We start from the raw sequence: 20,000 nt of genomic DNA, 5'->3' as shown, positions 1-20,000 counted from the left end.
CTTTCTGTGTGTGTGTAAGACAGAGAAACAGAGAGAGACAGAGAGACAGCCAGAGCAGAGACAGAAAAAATGGGGGAATCGTCTGGGGGATGATTGGAGGATGGATTAGAGTGGGGAGAGGCTAGAGGTGGGCAGCCCCATCTGCAGCTATCACAACAGTGCAAGTGAGAGGTGACGAGGACCTGAACTCGGGTGGGGGCAGCGTCAGAGGAGAGAAGGGGGCATGGATAAAGGAGGACCCACAGGCCGTGGCACTGGGTGTGAGGGCGGAGAGGCGGTGAGGAGGCACGAGCCCAGGGGCTGGGAGGCCAGGCCTCCTCTCTCCAGGGCCGGGGAGAGAGTTCGGGGCAAAGATGCCGAGTTCCGTTTTGGCCATACTGAGCTGCAGATTGGTGGTCGGCGGAAGAAGACTGGAGAATCATCAGCAAGGAGATGGCCATGACACGCGTGGACAGCAGTCGCCGAGGGCGCAGGACAGCCCTGAGGGGTGTCCAAGGTTAGGGGCTGATCCGGGGGAGAAGCCAGCGGAGGAGCCCCCAAAGGAGCAGTCAGGGAGGGGGAGGGCCATCCTGAGAATCTGGAGAGAAGGGGCTCCGCAGGGTCCGAGGGAATGAGCATGGAGGAGAGGCCCCCGGGCACCCAAGGGATCACCGATGGCTTTGGAGAGAACATGCTGGGTGGAACGATGAGTTTGGAAGGCTAAGAAGAGAGTGAGAAGAGGGAAGGGGGGCCTCACAACGACTTCTGGAAACATCCGGCCTTTCCCCTAATAAGACACTCATTAGATTCAACTTGGGGGTCCACAATGCACAGAGTGCCGGGTCTGCAGTCAGGAAGACTCACTTGCAGCTGTGTGACCCTGAGCAAGTCACGCAACCCTGCTTGCAGTTTCCTCAAGTGGAAAACGAACAGGAGAAGGAAACGGCAAACCCTCCCAGAATCCCTGCAAGAAAACCCCAAGTGGGGTCACCGACTTGGCCACGATGGAAACAACTGGAAAACAGCATCCATCAGTTGGGGCACTTCGGCATCCTCAGTGTCCTCTGATGTGCTGGGAGGCTCCCTCCAGGCTCGCCAGTTTGATGGATGTGCGAGCAGTGACTCCCCTCTCGAGCAGCCGCTCTACACTCACTGGACCCCCGGCCTCCGCTCGCAGCCTCCACCCTTCCCAAACAGACTTTCGTGGAGCCTCTGTGCTATGGCGGCAGCGTTTCCCTGGTCCTCCCGTGGAGGCCGTGGAGGGAGGACGAGGCGAGGCCGGTCTGGTGCGCAGCCCGGGGCACTGGGCTCCCCGCCTGCATCTTCTTCCCCAAGACCCCGTCTGGGCCAGGAGAGGCGATCCCGGAGCATCTCCTCAGGGGCTGGGCTGGCCTCCGCTTTCCTGAGAGTTATTACAGGAGCGCCTGAGCTTCCAGAGCCGCAGGACAAGGAGGAGGCCAGCAGCGGCGGGGCCCAGCCTGGCTCCACCTCTCCTGCCCCGAGACCCTCCTGCCATCCTGCCCCTCCTGGGCCCTCCCTGGAGCTTCCCTCCCAAGACCCTGGCGCAGCTCCTCTGGCCTACAGCCCCGGGTTCGAGGGGGCTCCCGAGCCCTTTGGTCCACCTCCACTGGCAAGACTCTCTCTCATGGCGCCAGACTTTGGGTGAAGGTCTGGGCGGGGACTGCGCCGGTGCAAGGAGGAGCTGGCGGGGAGGCGGCCGTCTCACTCGCCTGTCCTGTGGCATCTGGGCCTGCTGGACTCTCCCTCCCTTCGTCACAATTCTGTTAGGGGAAGTGAGGCAGCGGATCCGGGTTCTAATTCCACATCTCATCCCCCAGCTGGGTGAGCCAAGGCTGGAGTAGACTCTGGGCTGCCCACTAGTAGGACTGGCTTCCTTGGGAGTGTCTGGATGTTGTGCCACACCTACAGAGGACGCCCAGGGCAGGGAGTGGGTTTGGAGCTCTTCACCGTCTGGGGAACTCCCAGTATGGAAGCTCCCTTCAAGCACAACTTCCCTATAGCCCGTCCTACAGGGTCACCCGGGACTAGAAGGGCTGCCACAGGGACTTGTACGTCTGAGGATGGGGATGGTGCCCAGAGGCTGCCAGTGTGGAGAGGTCTTTGCCTGGGCACCCTCTCTCCCTTCCAGGGCAGGAGCCCAGTGGGCATCTTGGGGGAATCTTTTCAAGGAGGGTTGCCTTCTCCTGCACGTCTCCCTCGTGGCCAAAAGTTCGGGCAGTGGGGATGGGAGAATCCAATTTAATGATGTCCTTTGAGGGATGAGGTGGTTGAAGACTTGTGTTCAAATCTTGACAAGCTCTCCCATTGACTAGCTGGACAACCATGGGCAAGTCTCCTTTCTGATCCCCTGCTTCCTCCACGGATCTCTGAGGTCAAGTGCTAAATCACATTCTCTCGCCCCAAACTGGAAACTTTCAATGTCAAGACCCCAAATCCCAGCACTTGGTGCCTTGGTGCCCTGAAAGCATCCTCACCGACCCGCTCCAAGGACTCCTGGCAGAGTGTCAGCTCCTTGAGGGCAGCAGAAATGGTTTCCTTCCTACCTTTGCATCCCAGCACTAAAGACAATGGCGGCAGTGGGGAGGCCCATAAACAATGCTGGCTCATGGGCTGCTTTATAGCATCATCCTGTTGTGAGGGATCTTATCACACAGGAGACCAAGGAAATCCTGGAGCCCAGTGGGCCTCCCCTCCACAGGCTCGCCAAGAGGGCTTACTGGCGAGACCAGCCCCTTTGGAAATCCCCATTGCTCAGGAAGAAGCTCTAGGAGCCAGCTGGAAGAGAACCTAGAGACATGGAGGTCGAGCTAGCCTCCTCTTTTGAAATACGAGAAAACAGAAGAAGAATTCTTTGAAAAGAAAATGGCATGAAGCCGCAGAGGCACCCACAACGTCACGCCAGCTTCCTTTTCCTCTTGTGCCACATATGTGGAAATGCTTGGTTGTTCAGCAGCCAATAAAAATGAATTAAAAAATGAGAAAATGGAGGCCCCCAGGGAGCAAAGGGCTGCCCCCCGGGCACCAGAGCTCTTGTAGAGCAAGACAAGGATCCAAACCCACATTTCTGGGCTCGAAATTCGGGACTCTTTGGGCTCTCGTCCAGCTGACCTTTCAGGGAGCCCACATCTGCCGCCCTGCAATTACCTCTGACCCGTTAGTCCCATCCTCCCTTTGGAGCTGCCGAGCACCAGTCCAATCCCCCTTCTTATGTCAGTCCTTCCAAGATCTGAATAATGGCCAAAGGGACGAGCAGTGAGAACAAGAGTTGGATGAGGGCTGGCAGCACCACAGCCGGGCCCCTTCCTCTGTCCGCCTTGCTGTCCCAAGGGGTGAGACGCAGGCTCAAGCCACAGGGGCCGAGGTGGGAAGATGGCAGAAAAGGGGGAAGCTGGGAGAATAGGTGAGGTCCACGCTGAGGTCCCTGCAAGGCCTCTGGAAATGCGCTGACTGGATTCTGGGGACATTTTCTGCCAGTAATACAGGGGGGTCTGGGAGCTCCTGACTCCGAGGGAGAGCCCTGGCACCTCAGTCACTGCTGCCTCCCCGGACAGGTCTCTGCTCTGGAATCCAGGACCCCTGTCTGATCTAGAAGCTCTCGGGGGCCCTCTGCCCCTCTGCCAGGGCAACCGCAGTAAATGTCTGAGGTCAGAGTGGGGGGCAGGAGGGAGTGCTCTGGCCCAGTTCCCCAGCCTCAGTCTGGCTGCTCCAGGCAGTCGAGGGGCCTTTCATTCCCTCCCTTTCCCAGGACAAACGTCTCTTCCCTGAGCCAGGTATAGGGAACAGAGTGGGGGGGGGGGCAGTGGTGAAGGAGCTTTAAGGGAGTCAGGAGAAGCCAAGGCTTGCCTCAAGGGAATGCAAATGCTTCAGCAGTAGGGCAGACCTTTCCCTGCGCTCAGCACTCAGCCAGCCAGCCAGCCATCCTGATAAACATTCCTTCCTGGTCCCCATCTTCTGCTTAGGGGGGCCTCTGGCGATTTTTAAGGGAACTTTCACTCTAGCCCGGGTTAGATTTTCCTTGTCCTCCAGCCTTCCTCATCAGCTCCAGGACGCCTATCCTTCTCTTCTCTTCTCTGGGAACCCCCACTCAATTCTGGGTGCCCGAGTCCAGTGGGAGGGGAGGCTCCCACCTGCTGTGCAGAGGACAGAAGTGACTGGCCCAGGGTAACGGAGCTAGTAAGCTGGAGGCCCTCTGGGCCGAACCCTGGGCTGGGGGGTGAGGGGGGGGGGAGAGAGAGAGGCACTCACGCGTGGTGTTGTACTTGATGCCATTGAAGAACTCCGGGCAGGGTCTCTCCACGTAGGCCCCCGCAGCGCTGCGGGGCCAGCACGTCCCGATCTGATCCGTGGTGGCATTGCAGTAGGGACCTGGCAGGACAGAGGAGGGCTGGCTGAGGAGCAGGGAGGTGCCATCCACGGGCCACAAGGCAAGGTTCTGTGCCCCAGGGCTGCCCCATCCAGCCCGAGCACCTACCCTGCAGCTCTTCCAAGAGCGGTGCCCCCCAGCTGTCCTGCAGCGGCCCCTGCAGCAGCAGCAGCAGCCCGCTGCAATTGGTGTCCAGCTCGTCCGGCCACTGAGGGACAAGCTCAAAGTCCATGGTGGGCGCTGGGGCCCCGGGGGGGGGGGGGCTGGAATCTGGGTGTGGGAGGAGTGTGTCACACCCGGAGCCAGAGCCAGAGACCAGGAGAGAGAGAGAAATGGAGAGGGAGAGGGAGAGAGGGGGGGGAGAGAGAGGGAGAGAGAGAGAGACAGAGAGAGAAAGAGAGAGAGAGAGAGAGAGAGAGAGAGAGAGAGAGAGAGAGAGAGAGAGAGAGAGAGAGAGAGAGAGAGAGAGAGAGAGAGAGAGAGAGAGAGAGAGGGAGGGAGGGGGAGAGAGACAGAGAGAGGGAGGAAGAGAGAGAGAGAGAGAGGGAGAGAGAGACAGAGAGAGACAGAGACAGAGAGAGAGGGAGAGAGAGAGACAAAGACAGAGAGAGACACAGAGAGAGAGAGAGAGAGGGGGAGAGAGGGGGAGAGAGAGCGAGGGAGAGAGACACACACAGAGAGACACAGAGACAGAGACAGAGAGAGACAGAGAAAAGGGGAGGGAACGAGGGAGGGGGGAGAGGAGAGAAGGGGGGAAAGGGAGAGAGAGAGAGAAAGACAGACAGACAGACAGAGAGAAACCGACAGAGAAATAGAGACAAAGAAGGGGGAGAGAAAGGGGGAGGGAACAAGGGAGAGGGAGAGGAGAGAAAGGGGGAAAGGGAGGGAGAGACAGACAGACAGACAGCGAGAAACCGACAGAGAAATGGAGACAGAGAAGGGGGGAGAGAAAGGGGGAGGAAACAAGGGAGGGGGAGAGGAGAGAAAGGGAGAAAGGGAGAGAGAGAGAAATAGAAGAAAGAGAGGAGAGAGGGAGAAGAGAGAGTGAGTAAGACAGAAGAGAAGGAGGAAGAAAGAGGAGAGAGGGAGACCCAGAGAGAGGGCGTGTGGGGGTGTCGGTGCCGGGCAGTGTGTGCGCAGCGCAGGTGACTTGGTGAGTGTGGGTGTGCGCGTCTCTGCCTGGGTGCGCCCGCCCCGCGGTGGCTTTGCTGCCCTGCTCGCCTCCTGCTCTCCCTGGCGTTCCTCCTTCCCCCGCTCCTCCTGCCTGCTCCCTCAGCTCGGAGGGCGCAGCGCGCAGGGAAGTCTGTGCGCCCCGAGCGACTGGCTGGGCGGGAGTCCGGACTCTGGCGGCTGGCTGGGCTTGGAGGCTGGGAGTCCACTGCTGGAATCGGCGGCGCTGGGGTTGCCAATGGCAGGCAGGGCTGGGCTGGGCTGGGCTGGGCTGGGCTGGGCTGGGGGCGGGGGGAGGGAGGGCGGGGCCTGGAGAAGAGAAGGGGGAGCCCGGGAGGCGGGGGAGGGGAGCAGGGCTGGGGCTCCTCGAGAAGTCTAGTGTCTGGCTCCCCCCTCACTCCTTGCGGTTCCCGATTGTGGGGCCTCTGTGCTCAGTGTGTGCGTGTGTGTGTGTCCGACAGGGATGCGGGGGATGAGGAAGGGCGCCAAGGAGAAAGGGCGATCGCCCCGGCAGGGGCACGGAGTGAGCGCCAGGTGAGGGCCAGCGTCATCCCCGAGGGTCTCCTGACCGCCCCCCTCCCCCCAGACCACATCTGGAGATCGGGGCGCCCTCCCGCACGTCTGCCCCATCTTCCAGGCCGAGATGTGGGAGAGGGAAGGTGGGGCCGTTGGGGAGGGAGCGAGTCCAGCCAGCCAGGCCCCCCAGGCTTTTCCGGGGTCGGTTAAGACCAGCTCCAGTGCTAAGGCTGGAGGGGAGCTCGGGGGCCCAGAGCCACCCTCTGCGGCCTCTTCAGAGCTGGGAATGGCCTTTGGCTCCGATCCGATCCCGGGAGCCCGAGCTCCAGGCCCTGCCCTCTGAGGCTCCGAGGAGAAGCCGTGGAGGAAGCCGATGGGCGCTCTTCCCCGAGGAGGTGGACGATGGATGAGCCTGTGCTGCCGGCGGTCGCCCAGAGGGCAGCGCCAGGACCGGCGGCCGAAGTTGCAGAGGCAGATCCGGATTCAGGGAGGGAAAACTTCGGGCAGCGTCTCCCCCATCGCTGGAAGCGCTCCAGCAGAGGTGAACCGCGGAGTCCAGGAGGATCCTGGGTAGGGCATCCGGCCGCAGCTACCTGGCTCCCAGGGTCCCTTCCAGCTCCCAGGCCAGCAGCCGGGCTTGTCCGCGGACAGCCAAGGCGGCACCTCCCTGACACCAGGCTGAACCTGTGCTCTTGGCTTGTGCTTGGAGCAAGCTTGGCCGGCAGCGGCCAACCCTAGGAGGAGCGCTGGCCGGGGAGGCTGGCCATCAGTGATCAGGTGACCAGAGAGGACCGGCCTCTCAGCCCCAATCTCTTCCTCTGTAAAATGGGCCCAATAACAATGTCTATCATTCTGCCGGAGTCTTTCCCTCCTGTGGCCCAAAGACCGGGTGAGTGGAAGTTGGGTTGAGGTGGGGGGCTCGGCAGGCTGGACTTCAGGCCCAGGGAGGGACGGCCTGGCTCCCTTTCAGCAGGGGGATGGGTGGCCACCTTTGAATGTAGGCTTTTCCCGCGTGATAAAGGGGAACCCACACCAGCCAGTGGAAAGAACCCTGAGACTGAAATGAGGAGCTTCGAGAGCACTGAGGTCCTGCGCAGGCCATGAAAACTCGGTGACAATCATTGAATACTTTCAGGGCCGGGGAGCTCACTGCCGCACCAGCGGCCTCTTTCCTGGCTGCTCCTCTCCAGCTGCTAGAGCGCTCCTTCATCCCGAGTTTCACAGGGGACTCCATCTCCTTCTCAGGCCACCAGCTCTCCAGACCCAGAAACAGCTGCCTCTTCTCCCTTTCTCTTTCCTCCAGTCATGGGAAGAGCCAGGAGAGGCACTGGGTTCGAGCCTGATGGGTGGGTGGCTTCAGAGAGACAACCTTGCTGTGAAATGGGATCAGGCTGCCTCCATCACCTCCCTGCGTGCTCAGGCCCAGCTCTGGTGCCTCCAGACTCAGAGGGCAGGCGGAGGGGAGACAGACTGCTGTGCCAAGGACCACTGGAGGCTGGGAGAGGCTCTGCCCTCCTCCCCATCGCCACATCCTTTTGACTTTTCTGTTTCCGATCTGCCATCCACCCTGATGCTTTCCCCGGGGCAGCCAATGTGGCCTGGTGCCACATGCACAAAACCCCCGAGCCTGATGCAGCCACCCAATAGGGCTCTCACAGGGGTCCAAGAGACAGGCTTGGTGCTCTGAGGCACCCCATAGCACAACCCCCAGACGGGGGAGCTGAGGCACAAGGAGAGTCAGCGGCGCGGCTAAGCCAGGAGTTCTTGTGCTGTAGACCCTCTGACAGACTGCTCAAGCCTATGGACCTCTTCTCGGAAGAATGCTGCCCAGATTTGTAACTGAAGGAAACTTTGGGGTCATTTTCCCCCACATGGACCCCTGAAAAATCATCCAGAGAACCTGGGTTAAGAGCCCCTGACCTAGGCCAGCCCCCTTCTCTCAAGGAGAAACTGAGGCCTAAGGGGGTTAGGAACCATAGATGTAGGGCTGAAGAGGCCATAGGGAGCCTCTCACCAAGCCCCCTGTTTTTACAAATGAAGAAACTGAGGCCCAGGGAGGTGAAGGGTCATAGTTTTTGAGCTCTAAAGGGTCCCAGTAGCCATAGAATCCCATCCATCCCAGACAGACTCCACACACAACATCCTCTCCCCTGTACAGGTGGCTGCAAGCTTCCACTCCAAGACAGGGAGCTCATGAACCTTGGAGAAGTCCAGTCCCGTATTGGAGAGCTGCAATGGGCAGGAAACTCTTTGGCAAAAGGACCCGGGATATGCCTGCCCCTGGCGCCTAGCCTGTTGGCCTTAGCTCCTCGGGGTGGTGTCCCTTCCAAATGGCACGTGCAGGCACTTGCCATGATGCTCTGAGCCTTTTCTTTTCTCTGGGCATGGCCTCGAGTCGCTGCACGTATCCCACCCGGCTTCCTCCTGCCCACGCCCCTCTCGGCTCTCTGGAAATGTCCTGTGAGAGGCGGTGGAGAGCTCCCGATGCCACAGATGTCACCAGCACGAGCATCACTGCTCTCAAAGCAAGTTCTTGTAGGGAGAGACTCAGAGTAAGTGCCCAAAGCTGACCCTGAAACAAGGGTCCAGCAGGGAAGGGACAGCCAGGCATACTTTCACTCTGGCTTCTGGCGTAATGGGTGCCAGCCCTTAGCAAGCACCCTGGGAACAGTGCACAGCGGGGAAACTCTCCCTTGGAAAACCAGGCAAGCAGAGGTGCCTCCCCAGCTCTTGTTCTGGGAGCACTTCACACCACCCAAAGGCCCCAGAGATCACAGCCATCAAGATGTCTACACATCACCCTGTGCGGTATAGACGCAGCCTCAGATGCTCGGGGGTCCTGGTGCTGCTCACTTCTCCGACTCAGCCAACACTGCCCTTTCCTGCCTTGCCTGCATGATGTACTCAGTGGGGGCTCCCCCCACCCCCAGAACCTTTCATCCCTGTCCATTCCTTTTTTGTCTCCCCAGCAGGAATGCTCTCTGAGGTGGCTGGATGGCAAAAATTGGAGTTTTTGTTAGAAAAACGATCACAACCAGTCCTTGTCTGCTCCCACAAGCCATGGGGGAGGGCTTGCCTGGAAGCTGCTGACGGCCAAGCACTCACAGGCAGCATGGGAGAGTGGACAAAACACTGCACTCGGGGCAGGAAGACCTGAATTCGAATTCTGCCCCAGATATTTTCTAGCTGGGTGATCCTGGGCACCTACCTCGCACAGGCTTGTTGTGAGACTCAGATGAGCTAATATATGCAAGCTGATTTGCAAATCTTCAAGCATTCTCTAAATGTTAGCTATTATTCTCAGCAACACCCACCAGCCACCAGACTCGAGGCAGGATGCTCTCACACGCTTCCCCTTATGCCAGGTGAGAGTCTCAGAAGCCCCCGCAGCAAGGGCTTTCCTGACTCCAGGGTTCGCCTGGATCTTGGTCTTCCTTGGAATAACACAGACCCTTTCGAGCCTCTAAAGCCAGTCCGCTGCCCAGTTGGATTTACCGACATGGCGAGCCGTCCTCCTTCCTTCAGAATCTCGCCTCAGCCTCTCCCCGACTTAGCCCTTGTCCACGCTGGCAGGGCGCTGCGCTTTCGGTGTGGAAGCACAGAGCTGAGTCAGCAGCTCTCCTGCCCCTGGCCGTGGTGCTGACTCAGCTGTGGGGCTCAGCTTCTTCCTACCTACCCCTGGCCGTGGTGCTGACAGCTCCTCTTCCAGGCTTCGTGCTGGAAGCCTCGTTATTGATGTGTTCTGAGATGTCCGCTTGCGCTTGCCGCAGGTGCGGTTCCATGCACACATTCCCGACATTCCCTGGGGCTCAAGGTCACCTCATTCCGCCCCCTCCCCCTCGGGCCTTGCCATGCTGAGCTCCACATCCCTCGATTTCAAAAGACCCGAGTGTGGGATTTCCAGTAATTCCGAAGGACGTTCTGCTCTGTCTGGGCCATGTTTCCGCCTAGTGAGAACGGGGGAGGATCCCCCTTTTCATGTTCTGCACCAGTTATTCCTCCACGCTCCATTAGCAAGCACTTGTTAAACCTTTGCTCTCCACCAGGCCAGGCCAGGCCGCGTGCTGGGTGCTGGGATCACAAACACCGAAGCCCACCTTCTACTAGGGGAGAGAATGCTCCCAGGTAAGCACATTCGGGCCAAAGACGAAATGTAACCCAAAGTCTGGGGGACACAGACAACTGGGAGGAGCAGCACACTGGAGGGAGGAGCTTTGGAGCAGATTCTTAGCCGGTGGAAGGGGTTCTAAGGGCCAGAGGTGGGGGGAGACGGGGCAGCAAGAAGGCTAGTTTATCTAGACCATAGAATTTATGAGAGGGAAAGTAATTCCTAAGCCTAGAAAGCCATGTTGGAGCCAAATTGTGAAGGGATCGAGATGCCAATGAAGGAATTTCTATTTGATCCCGGAGGTGCCAGAGTTTGAGAGTTGAGGATTCTAGTTGTAGCCAAACCACTAAGAGGGAACCTCTTTCCTGAAGGGTTTCTTCTCTCTCTTCTCATGCTCGTTCATTGACCAAGGACTGAAGGGACTCAAAGGAGACAGTGTATCCACCACAGAGAAGAGGGAGACACATGAAGGATAAAAGGAGACAGACAGACCCCGATATGAGAGGAGAGCCCCCTAAGTGACTGGGAAGCAGTTTCATGGAATGTGCCACTGCCACACCCACCCCATTCCCAGGTGGAGAAGATGGTTGTCTGGACACATCCTCAGTGCCCAGAAGAGAGCTATATCTGAGGGAAACACGAAGACACCTCTAAGGGAGAGAAGTACTCACAGGACCAAGACTTTTGAGTTACCCCGTGGCCACATAGTCCCTACATTGGTGCCTTACCACCTTTGGACTTTAAGGCTGAACCTGTGCTCCACAGGGAGTTTGTATGTGAAGGCGAGGTGGTTAGTACCAAGTGTCCTTATAACACCTTAAAAACCAATTGAGGCTACTGGCTGGTAACCAATGGGAAACACTCTGGCAGTGACTCATGAATGACAGTCCTGTGAGCCCTAGCCCCTCAGGCTTACTCTCTAGAACATTGAGGAGAATAGTAGTCATCCCTCTGGGAATCCAGGCCACCATTATCACCATTATCACTATCATCATCATTGTCATTGTCCTCGTCCTCCTCCTCGTTGTTGTCTACCAGGGCTGATGTGAGGATCAAATGAGATCATAGACAGACAAGGCTCCTTTGGTATAAAAAGCTGGGCATCTAGTCAACAGGAGAGACACAGACAGACAGACAGAGACATGGAGGAGAGAGACAGAGAGAGTCAGAGAGAGGGACAGAGACAGAGAAAAGGAGAGAGAGAAGCTATGAAAAGCAAAAGAAAAGCTTCTGAAAGGGGGACACTGTAAATCTTGAAATTTCTCAGACTTGTGAATGTTAAAAATTTCCCCATCAGGGAATTCTCAATTGGAACAATTCCTTACTAGGAACATTCCCCATTTTGACTGTGAGAACTCACCAGGATCAGAAATGGGAGGACCTCTACTCCACCCGTACTTAAGACTGCTTTAAGGGAAAAAACTCCTTGCTAAACAATGAAAGTACTTGGACCCATGCTTATGATGAGGCAGGGAGTTCTTTGAGCCAGGCCTGTTTTTAGAATTGATACAATGGGATGCTAGGTACCTATAAAGGTCAGGCAACTTGTAAACTTGCCAGGAGCAAAGAGGTGAAAACTTACTCAGAGGTTTTCTCTTGAGGAGATTAGTCGACTCAACTGTGTTTTCTCTGGTTTAGACTTACTGAGGGGATTAGTCGACCCAGCTGTGTTTTCTCTGGTTCAGATTTACTGAGGGGATTAGTTGACTTAGCTGGGAATTCAGAATGGGCTGTCCTTTAGAAAACGTCTACGGTGATTGGTAGATGGAAGGACTTAGGGGAGGTGACATAAGAGAAAAACCCCTATATAAGAAAAAGACAGCCTGCAGGACTTTTGAAGAAGGAGAGGCTTTTGGAGATACTTTTGGAGATGCTTTTGGAGGGCTCTTTGAGGAGGACTCTGGCTGGAACTCTCTCTGGTGAAGTCAGCTGAGATGGAGCTGGCCTGGTGTCACTAGAATCCTTGCTTAGACAGACCTTGGGGTGAGTGATAAAAGACTGACTGACTGATCTCTCTCTCTTAAGACTCAGGTCTAGGCCATATTGGCTTGAGGCCCTTCATACTTATTCCTTTCTTACTCTCTCTCTCTTTCTTTGATTACTCATTGTATTATTAATTAAAATCTCTATAAAACCCAGTTGACTTGGGCATATTCATGATTGGGAATATATTCCCTGGCAACCACCTTACATTTGATTTAAAACAAGACACTGTGGTGAAAACGTTTTCTGTGGTCAAATTTACTCACCCAGTCTTATATCTATCACAATTTATATCTTCAACCATTTTAACTCTTTTAACTCTTACAACTCCTAGACCATCAACAGTCAGATCAAGTCCTTTAAAGCATGTTCCCCACTGGCTAGAGTGTCTGGTGGTATAATCTATTTTTTAAATGCTTACCTTCTGTCCTAGTATCAATTCTAAGACAGAAGAGTGGAAAGGACTAGGCAATTGGGCTTAAGCAACTTGCTGGGGGTTGCACAGCTAGGAAGTGTCCGAGACCAGATTTGAATCCAGGTCCTCCTGACTCCAGACTTGGTGCTCTCTCCATTGTGCTACCTAGCTTCCCTGGGGATGCAATCTGTCCCCATACTCACCTCTGGAGTCACTTCCCCTGACTCTCCTGGGAGCCCTTCAAGCATTTTCTGCTCTTGCTGGCAGAAGAAAGGCATCCCAGTGTGCAATCAGTCAATTTCATCCCTTATAAAATGAATAATTTGGACTTGATGATCTCCAGAGCACCAGCTCTAAATTCTATGACTTCTCTTAGGCACCAAGACATTTGGGTCTTCTTTTGTAGCTCATATTTAAGAAATAAAAATGTATTGCAAAACATTTACAAAGGGACACAAAAAGGGAAAGGGCTTTATTGCTCTATTACCTTGTTTGCAGGTTGTTGGGGGTTTCTGCATTTTAATTTCTGTTTTAAAATAAAGCCATGAAAGGGAGCCATCACTCTGTGGCCTGATTCTCCTTAGCCAAAGCTAGACTCAGAAAAGACAATCATTAACTGAACAAAAACAACATTTAAAGAACAAATCGGAGAAAGGGTTGATCAGCATTAAAGGAAATAAGACTCGTTGAGACAATAAGGCTTCCCGTCTCTCCCCTCTCCACCCCATTCTCTACACAGATGCCAAACTGGTACTCCTAAAGCATGGGTTTGACCACATCGCTCTCTTGCTCAAAGGTCTTCAGAAGCTCCCTATTGCTTCTAGGCTAACATACAAATTCCTCTGTTTGTCATTTAAAGTCTTCAATGTCTCTAGTCTCTTTTTCTCACCCCTTCTGTGCTCCTGCCAAGCTGCCCTTCTTAACGTTCTCTATCAAGGAATTCCTTCCCCACGCTCCATGTCTTTGCCCACACTGGCCACCAGGGCCTACAATGTCCTGTCTTTGCCTCTCCCAATCCTGATTTCCTTCAAGGCCCAGCTGAAGGGCTCTCTTTCAAGAAGCTTCTCTTGACGAATGCAGTTCAATATGAGAGAACCAATGCAAAGTCCTTTAGCGGGGCTCAAAAACTCATCCTCGCAAGCAGGGATTGCTGTGCCAAAGCAAGGTGGGTGTTATGGGCCACGAGCCCCATGTGAGTCAACCATGTCCACTAAACACTGCCAAGCAGCTGTAGACATCCAAAGGAACGAGGAGACTCCTCTGGGGCCACCCTGCAGAGCAGACAGACAGGTTGCTTGGACGCCAGAAAGCTCCTCACATCTTACTCCCGGCCCTTGAGGAAGGGGGTTCAGGTTCCCAAGCACACAGGACTAGGGTCAAACAATGCTCAATTTCCGCACACACGGCCGTCCTCACCCAGAATCTACACAGAAAAGAGCATCCCATTTACAGTGTGGTTTGCTCCTCCCCCCACCATGGGCAACAGAGGGAATCATGGGTAAAGGCACACAGACCAAGGTGGGCTCATGGGTAAAGTGACATCCGTTCCCTGGAGACGCAGGGCACCAACTGCCCAAACCAACGAGCCCTTGCTTGGTAAGCAGTCCAGGTCAAAAGCAACCCTGAGCAGCGTCCAGCCCCCTGGCCTTTGGCTTGCCTTCCCTCCCTCCCCTCCTTCCTTCTTCTGTCCTAGCCAGTCCCCGACTACATGCTCTCAGAGGAAGGCTTGCTTCCTCGCCTCGGAGACTGCCGAGTCACTCATTCTTTGGCCAAGACCCTCCTGTCCCCCCCATCAAACGTGCAGAGGACGGACGTGTCAAACAAGGCTCCCTGCGGGGGGAGGTGGGCGTCCCTGGGTCCCCGGCCTTGGTCAGCCCCCATCATCTGAAGGGCAGCGAGAGTGTTCAGAGAAGGCTAGCCAAGATGGGGAGGGGGGAGGGGTCTGTGGGGGAACCTGGGCCTGCTCAGGCTGCAGAGGGTAGGCCACGGGGCAAGCTTGCCCCCAGCCTCCCCTGCCATCGTGGGGGGCTCTTGAGCCATTATGTCCTGTCCTTGCTGCATGGTGAGAGTCAGAGCTCAGTCAAGGCCATGGATTCCAATCCTCCCCCATTTTCCAGGTAAGGAAACAGGCCCCAGAGGGGTGGGGCTCAGGAGCCCACGGCCCGGGCTGTCTCGGCCCTGTGCTCTGGCCACTGACCACATGGCCGCGCTCGGTTAGTCCCCGACTCAGCGGACACCCTCTGAAGACAGAAGGCACACAGGGCGCCTCCTTCTACCTTCTGCAGAGCCCCTGGCGGAGGGGAGATGGGGGGCCAGGATGCTCTCCATGCCAGGGGCACCAGCGATCTCGGGGTGTCGTGGCCCCCTGCCCCACCTCCTCCCTGCCTTTCCACTCCCCTTGGGCCCTCCTTCCCACTTTCTGGGTCCCCCATTCTACTTGTGCCACCCTGCACTGCCCAGGTCCCACCCCTTGGGCAGAGGAGCCCCTGCCAGAGCCGCCCTCCATCTTTCCTCCCCCGGACCGCCCAGAGTGCTCTGAGGCCGCATCCATGTCATAGCAGGCGCCTTCGGACCCGGGAAGGGAAGCTCCCACAGTGTCCATTTAGACCTGAAACGGGGGGGGGGCTCCCGGGAGGGCTCTGGGGCTTCCCCTCCTCCCACACAGCCCTGGATCAGGCCTCAATGCGGGCACAGCTCTGCCAAGGGCTCAGAGGGGCTTCTCTGAGGACGGCCACCAGGGGGCTCTAGACTGGACCGGAGGACCGAATGAGCCCAGGGAGCTTCCCGGAGCCTGTCAGAACTTGTGCAAAGGCTGCTGGGCTTGTGGCCTCCCCTTGGCAAGGGGCCCGGCAGACAGCTGGCGTTTAATGCGTGCTCACTCGTGCTCCCGGGTCAGAGGCCGAGCAGGGGACGATCTAAGGCTCCAGGCCGGGGCCCCTCGGTCCACACCCAAAGGACGATGCCCCGGGGGCGGGGGGCTCCCCGAGCTGCCACCAAGCCCCCACAGGAAGCAGCCGGCCAGCACTCCGGCCACCTTTGACCATCAGAAGCCAGCTGAGACCTGGGGGAGCAGCGGACACCCAGAAACAAGCGCACCCTGCCTAGGCACCGGGAAGGGAGAACAACGATCAAGGCCACAAGGGCGGTGGCGGCAGCCACAGAGGAAATTCCTCCAGAGTCCGGCTCTGAAGGAGGCCCCACGCGGGTCCTAATCCACAGAGGAGGACAATGAGGCTCCGGGCCCGGCCCCAGGCGCGTGGTCAGTTGGGAAGGGGCAGAAGCGGGCAGCCCGGCTGCCAGGAAGGCTGAGGCTGGTCATCGCTGGAGGACCCAAGAGCAGCGGCACCACGTGGTGGCCCCGAGGCGTCCGAGCGCCCAACGAGTGACCAAAGCTCTGCCAGCCGGCGGCGGGCCGGAGAGGCCGGAGCCCGGAGAGCCAGGGACGAGGCCGGCCTGACCCTCTGCTCCGGCCGCGCCGGCGAAGCTCTCCCTCCTCTTGCCTCACCCTGCATCCAGCCACACAGAGCTGCAGTCACGCGGGGGGCTCCCCGCCAGGCTCCCACCCCCTGCCGCCAGCCTTACCTGTGAGGTTGGAGCCGGCGGACAGCAGGCGGCAGTACCGGCCCAGCAGCTCCCGGAGCGGCACGGCTGTGGCGGCGGCACCCATCGGGCTGACCTAGACCAAGAGGGGAGGCTGTCAGGAGGCCCGGAGCCTGCCCTTCCCTGGCCCGGGGGGAGCCCGGAGAGGCAGCGGCAGCCGAGGCTCACCAGAGCGGCCGGGCGATGGGCCGAGCAGAGAAGCTGACCCCCAGCCCCGGGCCAGGCTCCTGGCCAGTTCCTGTGCTGGGCGGGCGGCGGGACGCCGACGGGGGCTCCAAAGCTCCGGCCTGCAGCGGCCTCGACCCCAGGACCCCCCGCCTGCCGCCTGCGGGCCTGTGTGGAGGCCAGTCGTGCGGCCATGCCGGAAACGTCCCAGAAGCAGCCCTCCTGGATGGAGAGAAGAGACGAGTGCACACACACACGCACACACGCACTGGGACTCGTGCACACACACACGCACACACGCACTGGGACTCGTGCACACACACGCACACACACACTGGGACTCGTGCACACACACATGTCCACATGCGCTGGGACTCGTGCACACACACGCACACACGCACTGGGACTCGTGCACACACGCATGTCCACACGCGCTGGGACTCATGCACACACACACACACACTGGGACTCGTGCACACACACGCACACACGCACTGGGACTCGTGCGCACACACACACACTGGGACTCGTGCACACACACGCACACACGCACTGGGACTCGTGCACACACACATGTCCACACGCGCTGGGACTCATGCACACACACACACACACACACTGGGACTCGTGCACACACACGCACACACACTGGGACTCGTGCACACACACGCACACACGCACTGGGACTCGTGCACACACACATGTCCACACGCGCTGGGACTCATGCACACACACACACACACACAGACACTGGGACTCGTGCACACACACACACACACACTGGGACTCGTGCACACACACGCACACACGCACTGGGACTCGTGCACACACGCATGTCCACACGCGCTGGGACTCATGCACACACACACACACACACTGGGACTCGTGCACACACACACGCACACACACTGGGACTCGTGCACACACACGCACGCACGCACTGGGACTCGTGCACACACACACACACACACACACTGGGACTCGTACACACACACGCACACACGCACTGGGACTCGTGCACACACACATGTCCACACGCGCTGGGACTCATGCACACACACACACACACACACACTGGGACTCGTGCACACACACGCACACACACACTGGGACTCGTGCACACACACGCACACACACACTGGGACTCGTGCACACACACATGTCCACACGCGCTGGGACTCATGCACACACACACACACACACACACACTGGGACTCGTGCACACACACACGCACACACACACACACGCTGGGACTCGTGCACACACACATGCACACACACACTGGGACTCGTGCACACACACGCACTGGGGCTCGTGCACACACACGCACACACACACACTGGGACTCGTGCACACACACTGTGACTCGTGCACACACACATGTCCACACACGCTGGGACTCGTGCACACACACACTGGGACTCGTGCACACACACACACACACACTGGGACTCGTGCACACACACGCACACACACACACACGCTGGGACTCGTGCACACACACATGCACACACACACTGGGACTCGTGCACACACACGCACTGGGGCTCGTGCACACACACGCACACACACACACTGGGACTCGTGCACACACACATGTCCACACACGCTGGGACTCGTGCACACACACACACACACACACACACACACTGGGACTCGTGCACACACACATGTCCACACGCAGTGGGACTCGTGCACACACACACGCACACACACACTGGGACTTGTGCACACACACATGTCCACACGCAGTGGGACTCGTGCACACACACACGCACACACACACTGGGACTCGTACACACACATGTCCACACACGCTGGGACTCGTGCACACACACACTGGGACTCGTGCACACACACATGTCCACACGCGCTGGGACTCGTGCACACACACACGCACACACACACTGGGACTTGTGCACACACACATGTCCACACATGCTGGGACTCGTGCACACACACACTGGGACTCGTGCACACACACATGTCCACACACACACACTGGGACTCGTGCACACACACGCACACACACACACACACACACTGGGACTCGTACACACACATGTCCACACGCAGTGGGACTCGTGCACACACACACACACGCACACACACTGGGACTCGTGCACACACACATGTCCACACGCAGTGGGACTCGTGCACACACACACGCACACACACACTGGGACTCGTGCACACACACATGTCCACACACACTGGGACTCGTGCACACACACGCACACACACACGCTGGGACTCTTGCACACACACATGTCCACACGCACTGGGACTCGTGCACACACACGCACTGGGGCTCGTGCACACACACGCACACACACACACAGGGACTCGTGCACACACATGCACACACTCTGGGACTCGTGCACACACACATGTCCACACGCACTGGGACTCGTGCACACACACACGCATACACGCACTGGGACTCGTGCACACACACGCTGGGACTCGTGCACACACACATGCACACACACACGCTGGGTCTCGTGCACACACTCACACACATGCACACACGCACATGCACACTCACACACACGCACACACACATGTCCACACGCACTGGGACTCGTGTACACACATGCTGGGATTCGTGCACACACACACGCTGGGTCTTGTGCACACACTCACACACATGCACACACGCACATGCACACTAACACACACACACGCACACACACATGTCCACACGCACTGGGACTCGTGCACACACACGCTGGGATTCGTGCACACACACACGCTGGGTCTCGTGCACACACTCACACACATGCACACACGCACATGCACACTCACACACACACGCACACACACATGTCCACACGCACTGGGACTCGTGCACACACACGCTGGGATTCGTGCACACACACACGCTGGGTCTTGTGCACACGCTCACACACATGCACACACACACATGCACACTCACACACACACACGCACACACACATGTCCACACGCACTGGGACTCGTGCACACACACGCTGGGATTCGTGCACACACACACGCTGGGTCTCGTGCACACACTCACACACATGCACACACGCACATGCACACTCACACACACACACACACATGCACACTCACACCCCTCGGAGTTCTCCTCGGGCCCCCTCTGGCAGGGACACCCAGAGAAGCAGACAGACAAGGGGACACACAGAGGCCTGGACCCTACCACCTGCCTCCCCGGGTCAGAGCCAGCCCTGGGAGCTCCCTGGGAAGAGAGAGGCCAGACCTGGGCTCCCCCTCCGGGGCCCTGCTGCCCACAGGGTCACTGGGGACGGCCTGGCTCTGGCTCTGTCCCACGTCTAAATTTAGGCCTGCTCTAAGCCTCAGGGCTATTGCACTGGTCCGGAGGGAGGGAGGGAGGGAGGGACGAGGGCAGAACAAAGCCTCTCCCTGCCCGGCCAAGGTCAGCCAAGGTCCGCCTGAGAGGAAGCCAGACCGGCCTATTTGGAGTCCATTTTGGGCTCCTTCAGTTTTCCTTCCTTGAGCTGCATCCCCAGAGGGTCCTCCATCCCACCTCCCCCACCCCCCGTGCCCAGTTCTGGGCTCGGCTCTGCTGTCCAGGCCACTGGAGGAGAAGGACAGGTCACCGAAAGCCCGGCTGTCCACCTGGAGGGAAGATCTATCTGTGTGACCTTGGACAAGTCACTTCCCTCTGTGGGCC

General features: G+C 57.9%; 1 protein-coding gene across 3 annotated transcripts in view; it reads right to left on the bottom strand.

The window, feature by feature from the left end:
• Window positions 1-20,000, bottom strand: part of CRHR2 (corticotropin releasing hormone receptor 2) — a 73,521-nt gene that overhangs the window by 42,674 nt on the left and 10,847 nt on the right. For 2 of the 3 annotated variants that reach the window (XM_056804080.1, XM_056804079.1), the window contains 2 exons: window positions 16,138-16,231; window positions 4,246-4,365 (listed from right to left, as the gene is read on the bottom strand). In XM_056804080.1, the coding sequence (XP_056660058.1) occupies window positions 4,246-4,365; window positions 16,138-16,231 (214 nt within the window). The remainder of the gene's footprint in view (window positions 1-4,245; window positions 4,366-16,137; window positions 16,232-20,000) is intronic. The other variant, XM_056804081.1, reaches the window with a different exon arrangement.

Source organism: Monodelphis domestica, chromosome 7 (assembly GCF_027887165.1).
Source record: "Monodelphis domestica isolate mMonDom1 chromosome 7, mMonDom1.pri, whole genome shotgun sequence".
NCBI lineage: Eukaryota > Metazoa > Chordata > Mammalia > Didelphimorphia > Didelphidae > Monodelphis > Monodelphis domestica.
Note: the sequence above shows the minus strand (reverse complement) of the source record. Positions and strands in the feature narration are given on the sequence as shown.